The following is a 19400-nucleotide window of genomic DNA, read 5'->3' on the forward strand; positions in this document are numbered from 1 at the left end:
AATTATTTGACTTAAGGTACCCTTGTTATCTCTTATAATGCTGTAATTTTAAATCTTCAAGGAAAAAATATTTTCTTTTTGTATTTTGGTGTACAATTGTGAAAAAGATTTACTGGTGCAGTCTCTGAACTCTATTTGGAGTCTCTAAGTGCTTCTCTTATACAAAGTATGAGAGACACTGGTATTCCCGAGGTTTGGTAGTTATGACCACAACTACTACATTGTTTTTATTTTTTTGTTCTCTAGATTTATTAAAGAAAACTTTTATAATGCAAACTATATCTCAAAGAATGGATGTTTTAAAACTATTTCTCTAAAATTGAGGAAAATAACTTTTTGTTGGGCTGGAAACACTGAAGTATCTCTTTTGGTACTTTAATATATGTTTTTCAGTCTTCTATTTATAAATAAAAACTGTTATATTTATAAGTTTGTTAATGTAATTTAGTGATAGGCTCTTATTAAAGGGAAAATTATAAAAATAGAAGTGGTGGTTCTATCACAGATGTTGATTTTTTACTAATTAATATCTAGAAATTATAGTTTTAAAAAAGATGATGTTCCTAATAAATTTTCATTACATATTTTTCTGGTGAAGTCAACATGTTTATTGAGAAGACAAATTTCCACTAAGTACAGCAAGTCTGTGGCAAAGTTATAGAATAAAACAAATATGATTTAAGACTTTTCATTTTTGCTTTGGGTACAATTTGATTCAAAGTCTTATCGTTGGCATGCTCTTTTATGAGCACTCCAGGCTCCCAGGCTTCCAGGTTCTTTAAAACTTTCTTGTTCTCCAAGAAAACAGTGGATCGTAGCACACACTAATCTTTAAAATGCATAAAAAGTTCCATCTAAGGAACATAATTTATTAATCCAGTAAAATAATTTAAGTTATTTATGAAATGTAACTGATTGCTGAAAAATTTGGGTACTATTGGCATTTTTTCTGGGTATTCTTGAATTGCTGTGTGAATTTGTTCATCCCATTTACTCTGTCCCAAAGTCCATCCATAAATCAAATGTGATTGCAAAATAAAGTGAATGTTTCAATTAGAAAAATATTATAATAAAAGACACATTGACATTTATCACCTTCAAATGCTTTATTTAGCTTCAGACACACTTGCTGCGTCATTCTGGCCACTTTCTGAAGCAGTTCTGGCAGGCAGTCCTCTTTCATTAGTGTGTTTCGTTGCACTGCCTTGATGTCTTGAATCAATTCAAAATGTTTGTTATGCATCGTTATTTTGACTACGAGGAAGATTCAGAGGTCTCACCGTGTGAGAATTGATAAATAAGGTAAATAAGGATATTCCACAAACATTTTATGAGCCTTCGTTTTTGTTGGATGTTGCTTAATAGCAGCATTCGGTGTAGTATTTTTGATAATATCTTGTAAGTGATAAATGTGTTCAAAGTGAGGAGGGAAGAGGAGGAGTAATGGCAATATGTCTTTTACTGTATTAAATTTTTTTTTGAAACATACGCTATATTTTTGATCATTCCTTGTAGGATCTTTTTTACTCAGTGTCTTTTATACTACAGCAGATGCTATTTGTATTCCAAAAGGTCTGAGATTGCGGACTTTAATTTTATTATTGAACTAGAATTTGAGAGGTGAGGACCAAATTATGTCTATTGTATAGGTATTAATTGGATTTCAATATGAATAAGACATTGTATACACATATGTATGTATCTATATTAAATTATGCCTTAGTTACTATAATCAAATATGACGCAGTAAGATATGAGTACACACTTTGATGTACATTGAGAGAAAAGAACCACATCCATAAAGATTTAACCCAGTTGTTTATCCCTTTAAAAAGAGAAAATTTTGAATATATTTTTAGTATTAGAGATTATAGTTTCATAGTCATAAAATTACTATTGTCATCACTAAGAAAAAACAAATAGTATTGAACATTTGTGCACTCAATTCTGTAATTTTGGAGAATCATGAAATATGAGTCCTGCCTTCAGGAAGTTGATAATCTCATTGAGACTCAGTTCTTCCAGTTTCTTTTGTTCTGCAAACATTTGTTAAATGTTGATGTATGTGAATGAAAAATTCTTCCTCTTGACGGGTTTTCAGACTGGAGAAGTGATAAAATATAAACATGAACATTATGAAACAAGTTTCTAAGTGGTTAACTAGCATAATAGAAGTCTGAATGAAATGTTATGCATTCAGATGCCACATACATGAAAAGAAAATTGTTAATAAAATGGTATAGGATCAATATCAGCAAGTTATCGTAATAGCACAGAGCTTTAGAGCATTAGTTACCTAGCTTGAGAGTAAGTCAAGAAGTAAGCCATAAGATTTAAATTCATCCTAAGAAAAGAAGAGACAAAAAAAGAAAAGGAAAATAAAAAACAGTATCAAACACTCCAAGAGACAGAGACATGTAAAGATGTGATTTCACATACTAGAATGTTACACAATCAGTTACCTTTTCATAAATTAGCATTCTGAGAGTTTAAAAAATTGTGTAGGTATAGTATATAAACATTTAAAATTATATGGCTATTCAAAATATACAGTACTAATTAACTTGTAATACATTTTCCTATGGTCTAAAATTTTCAATGTTGAATATACATGATTCACTTCATTATGAGAAGCTTATTTCTTGTCTACATTTGTATAGAATTTCACTAGAGTGAGTTGAGTATTTGAATGTAGATTGTCTTACAAGAATCAAACTTTAAGTCAATACTTATACAAATATGTAATTTTACTTTAAGATACTATATGACTCCAAAGCCTAAAAACGGTTATTAAAACCATTTTGAAAATTAACATTTTTGATTAAAAACTGTTCAGGCTGGAAGAAGAAAAGTCAGCAGCAAGGATAACGTGGGAAATCTCTGGGGCAAATAATTAAAGCACCCATCGAGTCCAATGTAGGACTAAGTACTCTGCCTGACACCTGTAATGACTATTCAGGTAGAGATGAAATGTCTCGTCCTTTTACATCAGTTATTAACTAGCTAGCAAGCTAACTTACTAACTTCTGTAACTCATGAAAGAGCATTCTAATTACCATATGAATTTCCATATTTGTATACTAGGGAGAGTCAGTAGCTCCAGCAGCTATATAATATAAATTAACAAATCTTAGTGAGCAAACAAGATTGTATTCTTTTTATTTTTAATAACAACATAGAAAGCTATGTGTTTTCAGATTGTTTAAATTGAAACATAGTGGTTCATGGATGACTGTCATAACCCCTTTTATTCCAGGGGGCAGATTCAAGAGCAATTCTTTCAGAACTGGAGAAGAAGGTAAGTTAGTATGGTATTATTTTTCTTGACATTCATTATGATTTTTACACCAAAATGCCTCTAAACTTCCTTGCAATTTTAAAACTTTTAAGGGAAAAAAGTAGTGTCTTGGTGGGTTGTGGTGATGTTACTTTGTGAGTCTTTGGTAAACACTGGAATATAAATTGGCCAGACATTCCAGAACTACTGTTAATTTTAAGGAGTTAAACATCTCAGAAATTAACTTAAAGAAATCTCATCTCCAGAGTTCCCCAAACAGCAATTTCCGGAAAATGACAAAAATTAAAATGACAGTTCAAAGTATGAGCCTTAAATTTTAGTTGTGTGCTAATTGTGCTTTAGTTTCTATAATCTGTAGATCCTTTATTATATTGGTTATAAGAACTCATTCAATAAAGATTTGCTTCATTTTTTTGTGCTTTACCTATTTTTTTGGAGTTTAATGGACAAATTATATGTAGTCAAGTCTATAAGGTGATGACTTGATATACAATGTAAAACATTTACCACGATCAAGTTAACACATCCATTGCGTCACATAATTATCTCTTTTGCTCTTTCTTGGCAAATTTCAAGTATACAGCATAGTATATTAACTGTTTTCACTACACTAAACATTAGATTGTCAGTACTTATTCATCTGATAACTGAAAATATTTAAACTTTGTCCAATATTGTCTATTTCTTCTACCTTTCAGCTCCACTCAACCCTTATTTTGGCCTCTGTTTTTATTAGTATGATTTTCTTTTATATTCCTCCTGTAAGTGACATCGTTCAGTATTTTGCTCTTTCTAGCTTATCCTATTTAACATGGTGTCCTCAAGTTTCATACATGTTATTGCAGATGGCAGGATTTCTTTCTTTGTATGGTTAAACAATGTACCATTGACTATGCCTCATTTTCTTTATTTATATATCCACGGACACTTCAGTTGCTTTTATATCTTGGCTGTTGTGAAGAATGCTGCAAGGAACACTGGAGTAGAGATATCAACACTGTATTTCTTAGGGTGCAAGTTCAAGAAAATTTCAGCACATTCAAAAAGGTGATGTCAATTTTTGAAATATCTGAGGAAACAGCTGAGCATTCCAGCTGACAATTCCTTTCCATTTATTTCTGACTTTATGTAACTACATTTTCCAGGAATTTTATTAAAAGCGCACTTGGTTTATACTATTTATTATATCTTACCTGTTATAATGGATGTTTAGTATAAATAAAATTGTGTCACCACAGGAGCAGATTATTTGAATATAGAAATTTATCATGGAGATTTCCACAAAGAATAAGACCCTTAACTCCCATGAAACTTCTGGGACTCCTGTGTTTGTGCTGCTATTTGTGCACAACTTCCCTCCACCCCCAACTTACTCAAGTTGTTTAACATCAGAGATTGTAGTGTTGAGACAGGAATACCATAAAATTGTTGAATGAAATTCAGAAATTAAAACATTTAAAAATTGAGTAGAGTCCTCCTGTTTCTGTGCATATTTTACTAAAGAAAGAAATTTGTATTGAAGTAACTGAAAAAATTCTTGGGAAAACCGCATGGGAAATACTACAAAGAATCAACAAATGAGATCTCATCTTATTAGAAAGCTTTTTCACAACAAAAAGAATTATCAAGAGAGAAAAAAGACAACCCACAAAAAGGAAAAAATTATAGGTAGTTGTCCCCTAGACAAAAATCTTCTATCTCAAATATACAAAGAATTGAAAAAAATCAGGACTTCAAATTCAAAGATCTAATCCAAAAGTGGGTGTCTGAGATGAATGTGCACTTCTCAGATGAAGAAATACAAATGGCAAATAAATACATGAAAAGATGTTGAATCTCATTGGTCATTTGAGAGATGCAAATTAAAACAGTAGTGATTCCGTCTCACTGCAGAAAGAAAGACTGTCATCAAGAAATCAACCAATGACAAATGCTGTTGGGACTGTTGGGGATTTCTCCACTGTTGGTGGGAGTGTAGACTGGTGCAACCGCTGTGGAAGTCAGTATGGAGATTCCTCAAAAAGCTAGGATTAGAGGTCCATTCAACCCAGCCGTATCTCCATATAAGAACTGAGAACATCATACCACAGCAATATATGTGCTCCCATGTTTATAGCAGCACAATTTGTAATAGCTAAATTGTGGAAACATCCTAAATTCACATCAACTGAGGAATGGACAAGAAAAGATGGGGTACTTTTATGTGATGGAATACTACTTAGCCATAAAGGATAAACGTAAGTCTTTTATAGGTAAATAGATGCGATGTGAGGCCATACTCATAAGTGAAAAAAACCAGACTCGCAGATGTAAACATCATATTGCCTCTTTGTGTAAGAAGCAGAAAGAGTAAATAAGATCCAAAATGTACAATAAATATTGTGAAATGGGAAGAAACTGTTCAAAAGCAAAGAGAAACTCAGATGAGGGAAAGGAGCAAGGAAGGAAGAAAAAAAGACAAAAATATATCTATTAAAATTAAGATCTAATACTAATTTCAATTAATTCATTGAAAAGAAAAGTTTGTGCTTAATTGTTTGATCAGTTTTCATGTCAATGTTGTGTCATACGAGCAGTTACTTTGAAGAAAACAATATACAATGCATTAACCATCTTTACTCTCCTACTATATTGTTTTGAAATGTTGTATCACAATTTTTATTGTTTTCTCTATTTAAAATAAAAAGAAATTCATGTTAAGTTATTTAGTGTTTCACTGTTTTTCCATGAGGTTCTCAGAGCTTAAAACTGCTTTCACTGTGTCCCACAGATTCCGATACGTTACATTTCCCTTTCCATTCTCATTTGATTCTAAGAATTTTTAAAACTTCTTTCTTGATATCAATGTCCCACTAGTTATTCAAAAGTGTGTTATTAATCTACAGGTGTTCCTGTAGTTTCTGTAATTTCTTTTGCTGATGCTTTCTAGTTTGTAAGAATACATCTTGAGTCATAATGTTTAAAATTGTTGTAGCACTATTTGTAATTATATTTAGGAAGCACTATTTAAATTCAAGAGCTTCTTAACAGGATAGTTTCTGTATTCTACCATCATAATCATTAAAGAACAAGAATGCAATAGGATGAGTATTTGGTGATAGAAATTAATGGCTACCTGACACTTATTTTCCTTGTTTGCATCATCGTTCAGTCTTCTCTTCCTTTTGACATTTTAAACAACCATTGTAACATAGAAAGGCATATTTTTGTGACCTGAAAAGATATTTCACTCTTTTACTAATTCAATATCTATTTTACTTTACACATTATTCAGAAAACTGTATAAAGGAATAGTAAGGGAATATGAAAATGGGTCAAATACAAATTTTGTCTTAAGGATATTAATAATGGAAAATGAGAGATAAGATTAAAATAGAATAAAATACAGGTGTTTCAGAGAGGTTAGTGTTGTAGTCAGGGGTTGTGTAGAGACCAATTAAAAACAGGACATGGAGTTTATTATACTGTTTTATTATAGTCACCCAGAGTAACACAAGAAACTGCAGGAAATCTATCCACAACACCAAAGACATAGAATATTTAGTCAAGGGCCTGAATCCCACAGCAATGTCCCACATGAGTCCAGGTGAAAACCCAGAGCTCATGACAATGCCTCCCACGAGTCTAGCTGGAGGTCCAGAGCCTACAACAAGGACTCATACCAGTCTCTTTTATGGATCTGTGCAGGGAAGGCCCAAAAGTCATTGGTGGAAGTGAGAAAGTCTATGCCAGCGGGTGAAGGAGCTGTGCTGATAGGGAAGGCTCTGTGCTGGAGCCAAGGAGCCCCGAGCTCCTCCGACGATAAGCACAGTAGAGTACATGCCAGGAAGCCAGCCTGATGAGTTCATCCTAGAGACCAAGCAGCACACGTCTTTCTCTCCGGAGCCAGGAAGCAATGCTTGATGTGAGAATCAAAGCTTCTCCAGGAGAACCTAACACCTCAAACAGTAACTCATAGGAGATCCCACAATGCCTCAACGCCTGAACGCAATAACTTCTTTTCCAAGTCTCTATTTATGCTGACAACTTTCCTCAGGTGAAACATCTATGCTCAGCACTATGCTAATGTAATCCAGCTGGCATTAAGTTGACCACCAGTTCTTAATCCAGAACAGTCAGCAAGTTGACGTGTGGATGAAAGAGCTGTGAGAGAGAGAATTAAGACTTATAGCCTGTAATCATGGACAGTTTCATGGGAGATACATCTTGTTAAAGTTTTTTTTTTTAATTTTATTTAAGGAGAAAAAGAAAAAAAAAGCAGAAAAAGGGTACAAGTTATACAGAATTTCAGAAAAAAATAAACAGTAGGAAATCACTAGTTAATAGATTACATATTGTCATCTTAGAAATATTTGTTCAAGTTACAAAATTAAAGCATATAAAGTGAACATTCAAACAGTGAGACTGCAAACAGTTCTGTTCAATGATCCAGTGAAACTCAGTAATATCGTTATCTTATACACTTAAACATGCAGTTATATCGTTTAGAGCACTTTCTTTTCCTCTCTTTTGTACAATGACAATTACACATTTTGGGTTTTATTACTCCCACAGTTCTTATTCCCTTTTTTTTGAAGAGAGTAAAACCAAATGTGGCATAACAGAACAGAGTCAGTCAAATCAAAAGGATGGACATAATATATAATGTAAAAACATAATATAAGATGATCAATAATGGTTACCATAATGCCTCTTGCTATCTTAAAAAGAATTGCTTATATCAATCAGTTATAATAAAATTGAACAAACCAGTAAAGAACAAAACCAATAAAACCAAAACATTGGAGACATTACAGGTCTTCAAAAGAAGATAATAGTCAACCAGAATGGGTGTCATAATGAATCTTATTATCTTCACAGTTGTTGCCTATACTTTCGAACTTGGTACTATCAAGCAAAGCAGAATAGAGGAAAATCAGTCAAAACAAGATGGTGAGAGGATTATAGGGTTTCAATCAAGTTAATAGGAAATCAAAGTGGGTTACTATGATATATCCTGCTATTTTTAAATTTTTCCCTTATTTAAAAGGATAAAAATAAAAAAGTAAATAATAAAATGGAGATCAAGATAAAAGAGGGCATAACAACAAAACAGCACAGGTCAAAACATAACCATTTAAGCAAAATAGTGTTTCACCACAAGATAATCCCAACATAAAAGTAGTTATCATGTTGTCTCTTTCCTTGAAATCTTTGAGTATAACTTCGTATACTGTAGCATCAAACATATCAAAACAATGTAAAACCATTCAAGGGAATGACATTATTACAAGGTATTTAGAATCAACTAACAGAAAATGAACGATGGTTTCTGTATAATCTCCTTGTCTATAAAAGTTTTTATTTATATTATCACATATAATAAAATCTAATAAGATACAACATGTTAAGACCTATGGAGACAGAAGAACAAAAACTTGATGGGACTTCAAAACAAGATGATATTAAATCAGCACTAGCTATTATGATGTCTTGTTTTCTCCAAAATAGCTGTTCCAACCATCTACCCTTCTCTGCCTTATTTCTGTTGAGCTCTTTTTCTGTCATTAGTTGTCAGTTTGTCTTCTTCATTTCACTTTCTGCTCCATTCATTGTGGCTTCTCTGCCACTATTTCTGGAATCTTGGTATTTTTCTTTTTTAGAATATCCTGCAGTATTCTCTGTAGAGTTGAATTGGTGGTTGCATATTTCCCTAGTTCCTCTTTATCCTGGAAGCACCTTGTTTTTCCATCAATTTCTAGGGATAGTTGTGCAGGATATATCAATCTTGGCTGGAGGTTATTATCTTTCAAAGCTTGAATTATTTCCCCCCATGCTCTTCGTGATTTGATGGTTTGTGCCTAGAAGTATGCTGTAATTCTGATGGGTGTTCCCTTGCAAGTGATCTGTTTCTTGTCTCTGATGGCTTTTAATATTCTGTTCTTATATTGGATTTCTGGAATTTTGATTATTATATGCCTGGGTGTAGCTCTGTTTGGGTTGTAGGTGGCTGTGGTCCTGTATGCCTCATATATCTGAGTATCTTTACCTTTTGCTAAATTAGGGAAATTCTCCTGGATTATTTCTGCAAATAGCTTTTGTAGTTCATTTGTTTGTGTCCCTACCTCTTTTTTTATGTTCTTAATTCTTAAGTTATAGATCCTCTTATCATCTTCTAGCCTTTGTATTATTGCTCTTTGTTTCTTTGTTATTTTTAAGAAGTTTTTCATTTCATGCTCCCACGTTACAATTCTGTCCTCCAGCTCAGATAATCTATCCTTAGTTTCTTTCAAGCTGTTATGCCAGCTTTCAATAGAGTTTTTAGTTTCCTGGTAATCTCTTTGAATCTGCTTCATGTATTCTATGTTTTCTCTATTTTCTCCATCAAACAATTCTCCCACTTTTTTCTGTTCTTCCATTCCACCATCTGTTTTTTCTTGGGTGGTGCTTAGTATTTCTCTAACTATTCTACTTATATCTTGCTTTATTTCATTAAATACTTTACTTTTGAACTTATCTATGAGGCTCTGGAGATATCACTTTATGTCTGTTGGTGCCGGGCCTGATATTGCATGTTTTCTGTCCTCATTATCCTTTGTATTTACCTTTCCTGGATCAGTGTTCTCAGGATTGGGGGCCGAGGATCCTTTCTTGTTGCTCTCTCTTCCCATATTTTTTTGTTTTTTCCATATAAGTGTAAATAGGAGGCCCATTTTTTTTTTTTTGTCAGTTATAGTTTGTTTGAATCCACTGGCTAGGTGTTCCCACCAACTGCAGTGTACTAGGGAGACACGGACCTGGGAAGCCTCTGCTGGGCCCGTACCTCCAGGTCAGTCAACTTACTAAAGGCTTTACTGCTAGGGTGCACCTCCGGGCACTGGGACCTGGTTTGGGCTAGCCTACTGGGTCTCAGTCCGTGGTGTCACCCAGGTCAAGCGCTCCCCACCAATCCCACTTGAGAGGGGAATATGCAACTAAAGTCACTGCAGCGTCCTGTTCTGGCTAATCTGCCCGGTCCCAGAATGTCCTCTCTTGGAGCCTCCTAGTCCATGGAAGAGTCCCTGTTTCCCTCACTCACTGCAGGTCCATGGAGGGCTCCCCACCCACTCCGGTCTCAACTCCTTTTGCTGATTCCCACTCTCAGAGCTTTCACATCTCTCTCCTCACTGTCCCGATTCAGACACAGCAGCAGTGGCAGGAAACCTAAATTGTGGCTTCCAGAGGTGCGGGTTCCAGCTTCCGCTCTGAGATTTTATCTGTTCCTGTTATAGCACCAGGATTGCATTTCCAGTTGGTTTCTCTCAGCTTAGTTTGTTCCTGGGTCAGCAGGGTATATCTCCCCTTGCTTAGGACTTCTCGCACCGCATCATTCATGGATTCTAAGCTGGGTATCTCAGAGAGGCTCCATAGCAGCTGTTATCTGTCTGCCTGTTCTCCCGGAAGTCTGTTAAAGTTTGATGTGTAGATAGGATTTGGATCTATGGAGATGAAGGAGAAAGGCATGAAAAAATGACAGCAGTGGTGGCAGCAGCAGCAGTGTAGCAGTGGCAACATTTGTGAAGTACTCTCAGTTTCCAAGCACTTTATATTATTTTCATTGGTACACGTTTGCCATATAACATAATTACATTCAACAGAAGTAATTTGTATCTGTACATAATATACTTTAATTCTTCCTTTTCCTCTCAGTCCCTTCTCCCCAGTTCTCCCTCTTCCCATTTTCAAAAGCCAGGTTTTTATTTTTAATCCTTCTATTTTTTTCCATACAGCCTTCTTTTCCTTTCCTCCCCTCCTCTCTTATTCCCCTTTGCACTGAACATGTTTTTCTTCTCAATATCTATCATCCAGTTTGCTCTTTATTTACCCTTTGGGTTTTTCACTCAAGAGAAACTGCAATATTTAAATGTGTGTGTCTGATTTATTTCACTTCAAATTACTCTGAAGGTGCATCCATATGCTTCAGAATGTCTGGTCCTTCTCAATTGCAGAGTAGTGTCCATCCATTGATAGGCATGTGGGTTGTTTCTAAGATTTAACTATTATAACTTGTGCTGTTAAAAACATGGGTGTGCATATATCACTGTGATATGATGCTTGTAACTTTTTGAGGAAGATACCTAGAAAGGGAATAGCTGAGTCAAATGGAAATTTTGGTTTTATGAGGGATCTCTGTACAGAATGCCACAGTGGTTGTACCAACTTACATTCCCGCCAGCAGTGGAGGATTCCTTTTCCCCTACAGCTTTACCAGCATTTATTATTGGTTGATTTCTTGATAATAGTCATTCCTTCTGGAATGAGATGTAATCTGAGTGTTTTAATTTAGATTTCTCAAATGACCAATAATTTTGAACATTTTTTTCATGTGTTAATTTTCTTTTTGTACCTTTGTGTCTGAGAAGTGACTATTCATTTTAGATGCCCATTTATGTATTAGGTCTTTAAATTAGGGAGCAATTTAACTTTTTGAGTTTTTATATATTCTAAGTATTAGTTATTTTCCTGAGAAGTAACAAATAATAAACTTTTCCCATTTTGTGGATTGCGTCTTTAGTCTGTTGGTGGTTTCTTTTGCTGTGTGAAAGTTTCTTAATTTGGTGTAACTGAGGCTGTTGTTTTTTTTTGTATTATTTCCTGTGTTATAGGGGTTTTATTCCTAAAGTCTCTTCCTATACCTATATAGCCAAGATTATTTTTCTCTTTTATCTTCCAGCAGATTGTTTTTGTTTTTATATTTAGATCACTGATTCATTTCAATTTTAGTTTAATGCATGGTGAGAGATATGTGTCTGGTTTCAATCTCTGGCATGGAAAGCCAATTTTCCAGCACCATTTATTAAGGGGATTATCTGTCTTCTAGGGAGGGTGTTCGGCCTCTTCGTCAAAGATAAAGTAGCTGACTCTGCTTGGAGTTGTTTCTGCATCTTTAATTTGTTCCACTGATTGTTGGTCTGATTTTCTTCTTCTTTTTCTTTTCTTTCTTTCTTTTCTTTTTTTTTTTTTTGCCAGTACCATGCTGGGATTTTTGTTTGTTTTTGTTTTTTTTAATCATGGTGGTTTTATAGTATAAATTTGAATCTGAGATTGTGATGCCTCCTGCCTTATCTTTGTTGCCCAGAATTGCTTTTGCTGTTCTAGATCTCCTCTGGTCTCATATGAATTTTAGGGTTGTTTTCTACAGTTCTGTGAAGTATGCTATTGCTATGTTGATTAGAACTGCATAGATTCTGTAGAACAGTTTTGGAAGTATGACCATTTTTATTATATTGGTTCTGCCTATCAAAGAACAGGGAATATTTTTCCATTTTCTGATGTATTTTTCAGTCTCCTTTTTCAGAGTACTATGGTTTTTCACTTCTTTTGTTAGATTGATTTCTAAGTATTTTATTTTTTCTTAATGATATTGTGAAAAATGTTATTTCCCTAGTTTCTCTGTCAATAAGTTTGTTCTTTGTGTATAAGAATTCCATTGATTTTTTAGTGTTGACTTTGTATCCTGCTATATTACCAAATTTCATTATTAAATCTAGGAGTCTTTTGGTGGAGTTTCTTCGGTCTTCCCTGTAGAGTATCATGTGACTAATGTGTAATGGTAACTTAACTTTGTTCTGTCTTATCCATATTCCTTGTATTTCTTTTTTCTTGCCTAATTTTTCTGTCTAATGCTTCCATAACTATATTGAACAGGAGTGGTGATGGTGGGCATTTCATTCATGTTCCTGATTTTAGGGTAAAAGCTTTCAGTTTCATTTATTATGATGAAACTGTTGGTTCATCATAAATAGCTTTTACCAGTGAGATAGACTGTTTATTCCAATTTCTTGTATTTTTTTTTATCATGAATGCATTTTGAACTTCATCAAATGCTTTTTCTGCATCTATTGAGATGATCATGTGATTTCTGTCTGTGGTTCTTTTTTTTAATGTGTTGTATTATATTTATTGATTTTTCTGTGTTGAATCATCCCTGAATTGCTGGGATTAACCCAACATGGTTATGGTATACAGTCTTTTTATTGATTTCCTGCATTCTGTTTGCTAGTGTTTTATTGAGATTTTGGGTCTATTTTCATTAGTCTGTGTTCACGGCTTGTAGTTCTCTTTTTTGCTTGGGTCTTTTTCTGCTTTAGGTATCAGGGTAGTACTTGCTTCCAAGAATAACTTTAGAAGTATTTCTTCTCTTTCAATTTTATTAAAGATTTTGAGGAGCAATGGCATTGGATTTTCTTTAAATTTCTAATTCAGCAGTGAATCTATCAGAGCCTAGACTTTCTTTGTTAGTAGTGATTTTTTAAATTACTTCTTCAGTATCATTGACTCATATTGGATTGTTTGGAGGTTTTATATCTTCTTGATCCAACTTTGGTAATTCATCTGTATCTCTAAATCTATCCATTTCTTCTAAATTTCTCATCTTATTAGTGTACAAGGTTTCAACCTATTGCTGATGATCTGAATTTCTGCAAGATCCATTGTGATCTCACTTTTTTCACTTCTAATTGCATAGATTTTGTAATTTCCTTTTTTTTCATAAGGTTGGCTAAGCAATTGTCTTATTTTGTTGAACCTTTATAAGAACACAACTTCAATTCATTGAATTTTAAAAATTACTTGATTAGTCTCAATTGCATTAATTTCTGCTCTAATCTTTCTAATTGCCTCTGTTGTATATGCTTTGAGTTTAAATTATTCTTGTGGTTCTATATGCTTGAAGTTTAACATTTGATTATTTATTTGAGGTTGCTCTGTTTTTCTGATGTAAGAATTCACCAATATAAACTTTCATTTTGGGATTTCTTTTGTTGTGTCATATAAATTCCAATATGCCATACTGGCATTGTTATTCAATTGTAGCAACTGTCTAATTTTTAAAAAAATGTTATCTGTGATGTATTAGTTGCTCAAGAGGATATTAATTTTCATGTGTTTATGTAGTTTTGGAGTTTCTTTTGCCAATTACTTCCAGTTTTTTTGTACCAAGATCTGATAATATGGGATAACTTCAATTCCTTGCATTTACTTAAGTATGTGCTGTGAGCTAGTATGTGTTCTATTTTGGAGAAAGTCCCATGTGCTGCTGAGAAGAATGTAGATTTTGCTATTGTTGGGTGGAACACTCTGTAAATATCTACTAGTCCGTTTGTTCAAAGCTTTGGTTCAGTACTGGTATTTCTTTGGTAGCTTTTTTTGTCTGGTTGGTCTGTCTATTTATGAGAGTCCTCTACTTTTTATTTTTAATTCATCTAATCCTCAGGGAATGTTTTGTAGCTAGGTACTGACATGTTCAGTTTGTTGATAAGAAATAAGTCTATAGAGGTTTGGTAACTTGTAAAATGTCTGAATTAATAAATAGCAGCAACTAAACAGATACATTAGTAGGAACAAAGCTACAGGCCTAAAGCATTGAATTATTGTTGAGCCTAGTGAGCTACTGGGTTTAGGTGGAGTACTGGATAAAGAAAGATAGTAGTTAATGAGACTAGAAAGTTGTGTCAGAGTCAGCCTTGAGGGTCATCGCATACTTGAGTAGGATGTTCATATGATGTTTTTGATTAGCCAGTGGTAGAGTAAATTCAGATAGTTTGAAAATAGTATTTAAAAATGATTACTGGATTTGATAATTAAGTGATAGTCATTAAGTAAGTCCACACTAATTTAAACATTTTTCTATCTCAGGAGTGTGAAGTAAATACTGCCATGTGGAGAATAATAAATGCAGAAAATAGTTATTGGGTATGAAAAGGGAAAAAACTGGTCATCTTTCATTATGTACTTGCTCTTATATCTTTATCTTATCAAAGTTTTAAATGGGCCATTGATTCTTTCCTCAATAGTGGAGATAAAAATAGTAATGCTTATAATTTTAGAAATTTATGAGTTCTTCATATATATAATGCATGTTTTATGTATACTTTATTTAATCTTTAAAATAACTTTATGAAGTAGCTACTATTATTAACTAACTGTATTTTAAAAATGAGGAAACTGAAGTTCAGGATTTTTAGCATTTTATTCATGATTATTAATTGGTGAATCCAAGACTTATTTAATGTTTGTCTCACTCAGGGCTATTATAGTATCAAAGTTGTACTACAGAGATGAATTTTTTTTGCATTGTCTGCTTCACTAGATCTGGACTATCCACCTTGTATCTACATTGTTATTCTTAGATCGTAGAAACTCCTGCTGAATCATGTATATTCCTATGGTTAGTTTGTAAATGTATTTTATGCTATATTTTTTCTTTTTCTCTGTGATACTGCAACAAGTTACCCTTTTTATCATGATGAGAGCAAACATTCACTTAACAGTTACTCTGTGACAAGCGCTCCTTTAGTTATTTCCCATGTATTAATCACATTTAATACTTTCAACAGTCTTACTAAGGTTATCATTTTACCTATAAGAAATCCAAAATAGACAGAACACCTACAGATCCCATGGTAAAACCCAGAATTTGACGTATTTATTCTGCTTCTATATCCTGTACTTTTAACCGTAGACCTATGAGTCCTTTTGATAAATAAAGGATATGTTTTGAGGTCTCTGTCCTTTACTATTTTTTTTTGTCTTTAAAAATCATGTGTACTTATGACTCATGACCTTGTCTATATTCGAATTTTAAAAAGACAAATCTGTCTTCAGTTTTCTAAAACTATCACTTTAAATACAATTTTAGTATTTTAATTGTCCCTTATCTATGGTTTTTATTTTTGCTTTAGTTACCCATGGTCAATTGTGGCTGAAAAATATGAAACTGAAATTTTTGGAAATAAATAGAGAAATCATATTTGTGTAACTTTTATTGTAGTATATTATACTCTTCTATTTTATTATTCTTTATTGTTGTTAACCTTTTATTGTGCCTAATTTAGGAGTTAAACTTTATCATAAGTACTATGCACAGGAGAAAAACATACCTATAGTTTGGTACTATCTATGTTTTTGAGCATTCACTGAATCCTGGAGCACATTTTCTATAGATGAATGGGAGACTAGTATTACTAAGACTGCATTTCATTGGTTGCTAGATTTATAGAAAATTCCACTGAAAGAATCATTACCATTTTTTAAGAGTGGAAACTTTAAAAGATAAAAAGCATTGTGTATTTTAATTTATAATTTCCTGTCATTTGCATAGCATTGTAATAGTGATTAAAGAAGATAAATTTACACGTAAAAATATTGTTTTTACACACGGCGTTTTTGAGTCTTGTTGGTTGTGAGTGATTCCCTCATTTAAGGTATATTTCACAGCCCTTTGAGAGGCTTTCTAAGACAATCTTTTGTTTGAATCAGTAATATAGCATTGTATTGGGTAAGCGACTTCTGTTTCTAAGTTTGTTTATTTCATAGAAGTGACAGAAAAAATAATTTTTCTTTTTACTAATTTTTACTTAGTCTCCTTTTCCATCTTTTAGTAATTTCAATTTAGAAATTTATTATTTTGTTTTGCTTGAGTATATTTCCCAGGGCCTGCCATTATTATATCTTTGTCTATAACACAGAAACAAGAAGGATTTATTTATACCAAATTTTTGTTGTCCTTATTTCTTATTTAATTATCCTTAATTTTGCTTTTGTCTTAAAGTATGCCAAGATTTCTTTAATTTTTATTATAATGCATTTAGATCATTATTCTAAATAAAGACTGCATGATGACCCTGTTTGTCAAGACAGTGAGACAAAAGATTTTCCTTAACAATGTAGATATGGGTAACTTTGCTGGAGGTAAATATTGTAACCTGTATCTAAAACCTTAAAAATGTTCATATCTAAACTGAAGCAGCAACAGAGAGGGTGAGGGAGATGGAGAGGGAGAAAAGGAGAAGGGGAGAAGGGGAGAGGGAGAGAGACAGAGAGACAGACAGAGACAGAAATGGAGACAGAAACAGAGAGGAAATTTATATTCTTTGATTTAGTAAGTTCACTTAGTGCAGTTTATCCAAAGAAATTAGAAGATAGTATAACATTGTGTGCACAAATAAATTATAAATAATTATTTGTTATTCATACTATTGAAAATGGAAAAATGACTAAATGGTTAAATAAAGTATGGAAACTCTATTTGATGAAATACCAGGTAGCCATTAAGTGCTCTATTACATGAAATGTACTTAACTAACTACTGAAATGTTTATAATACTCAATAGAGATAAATAATTTAGTATAATTTTAAGTGCACATTATTTAAAAGACTAAAATTAAAATATCAATGGCCACTGTGTAATGAAATATTATGGGATTTCTCATCTTTTTAATTTTCTTCTATGTGGATCATATGAAGTACTTTTGTAATTGGTATAGCAAGTCAAATGTGAAGTCAGTATTATTCAGCATATTCTTAATTGTTTATTCATGAAAAAAATTTATTAATGAAACTAGAATGATGATGATTTTATAAAAATAGTATCTTTTAAAAATTTCAGTAAAAATGTCACAACATATTGCATTTTCATGTTGTTATTAGTATACTGAAAAAAATACCATCTCCTTACCCATTCAGATAGGTAAATGTTGGTTATTAAATGATATGCACACTTCATCTGAACTGATCATTTGTGTTGTGATATCTAGGACATTTATTCTATGAGTCAGTGACTATTATACTAACCAGGATTTTAATAACAATGATCAGTTTCCTCACCATCTATTATTAGGTGTTCTTTGATTTTTTTTTTTTTTACATTATATATATTTGGTGAGTTACCCTCCCAAGGTCAACCATATTCCTTATACAAGTGAAAATAAAGTGCTTTTCTTCGTCCTACTAGTGAAATTACTTTATTTTTTGAATTTTACTTCATTAGTTCACTTTGCAGTACATGTAATCATGTGCAGTACACATCATTTTCACATTCTTTGTGGGAAGTTTGTACATGTAAATAACATATCTTAATTCATTTTTATACCCTTTCCCTTCCCTGTCTCCTTTTTCCACCTATCATTTGAGTCTCTTCTTTTTTGTTGAATATATTTGCAGTACATAATGATTGCTTGCTTTATGTAGTTGGTACATGTACATAATACATCCCAATTCTCTTTTCTATTACTTTATCTTGTCTGTCTCCATCCTTCTCCCTCCATCTCTTGATCCCCTTCCCTTTTTAAAGTGATCTATTTCTCTATTTTCTATTATGCATCTTTTATTTTGCTTGAGTTTTACTCTGGATTTTCTGGGTTTTTTATATAAGAGAAACAAATCAGATCAAATCATAGTGACGAGATAGACAAATAGGAACACGAAGTCATGCTGTACAAATTTTTCCATTTTAAAAAATACAGCATTAAAATTGACTTGAGAATGAATTTGTCAAAAACAATCTTAATGAGATTTTACCCAAAATAAATGAATTATGAAACAATCACACACATAATAAATATTATTCAAGTTACACAAAGAATGAGTTTTTTTTTTTTAAAAAAGGTTTAGAACATCTAGAGTAAGTAGATTTGAATGTTTTCATGAACATGAAACACAATTATTAGTAAAATATTAAAAACTGAAATTTAAGGCCTGAATTTTAGTGGAAAGATGAGCTACATGAAAAATGGGATTTTTTTAAACTATGGAAATGCTACTTAGAAATGATTTCCTATTTTATAGAAAAGGATGAAGTCTGTAGGCATATATTTATAAGATGATTCATTGGGCTAATCACATAGAAATTCAGTATTTCATCTGTTTTTGCAGTGTAGGTCTTTTGTAGTTGAGTTTGCACTCCATAAATATATTGAGACCTCATTTTTCATTTTTAGTATTTTATTATAAGGCATATTTTCCTTTGGTATTAATATCCTTTATTCATAATATTCAATGGTTATTTGGTATTAAAATTTTGGTATAGCACAAGTTAGTTAATCTTTCTCTTATTATTCCTATTTTGCTTTTTTGAATAATGTAGCACCAAACATCTTTTTGCATAAGTCTTAATCTGTACTACTATCTTATGACAAAATTTCCAAACTTGAACTCAAGGAAATGATTGAATATTTTTCTTAAATAGCTTACTAGAGCTGGGGATTTAGCTCAGTGGTATAAGTGCCTGCCTGGCAAGCATGAGGTCATGAGTTTGATCCCTGGTACAAAAAAAAAAAAAAAAAAAAAAAAAGGATCTTATTA

General features: G+C 32.6%; 1 protein-coding gene across 10 annotated transcripts in view; it reads left to right on the top strand.

Annotated features, from left to right (window-relative positions):
• The window catches only part of Slc4a10 (solute carrier family 4 member 10), a 288459-nt gene that overhangs the window by 69434 nt on the left and 199625 nt on the right, over positions 1-19400 (top strand). For 9 of the 10 annotated variants that reach the window (XM_063259159.1, XM_063259164.1, XM_063259163.1 and 6 more), the window contains exon 2: positions 3257-3298. The exons of the other annotated variant lie outside the window; for it this stretch is intronic. In XM_063259159.1, coding sequence (XP_063115229.1) covers positions 3257-3298 — 42 coding nt within the window. The remainder of the gene's footprint in view (positions 1-3256; positions 3299-19400) is intronic. 10 annotated transcript variants of the gene reach the window in all.

This window comes from Cavia porcellus, unplaced genomic scaffold (assembly GCF_034190915.1).
Source record: "Cavia porcellus strain 051 isolate PalLab524CR breed Dunkin Hartley unplaced genomic scaffold, mCavPor4.1 scaffold_12, whole genome shotgun sequence".
In the NCBI taxonomy this organism is placed as follows: domain Eukaryota; kingdom Metazoa; phylum Chordata; class Mammalia; order Rodentia; family Caviidae; genus Cavia; species Cavia porcellus.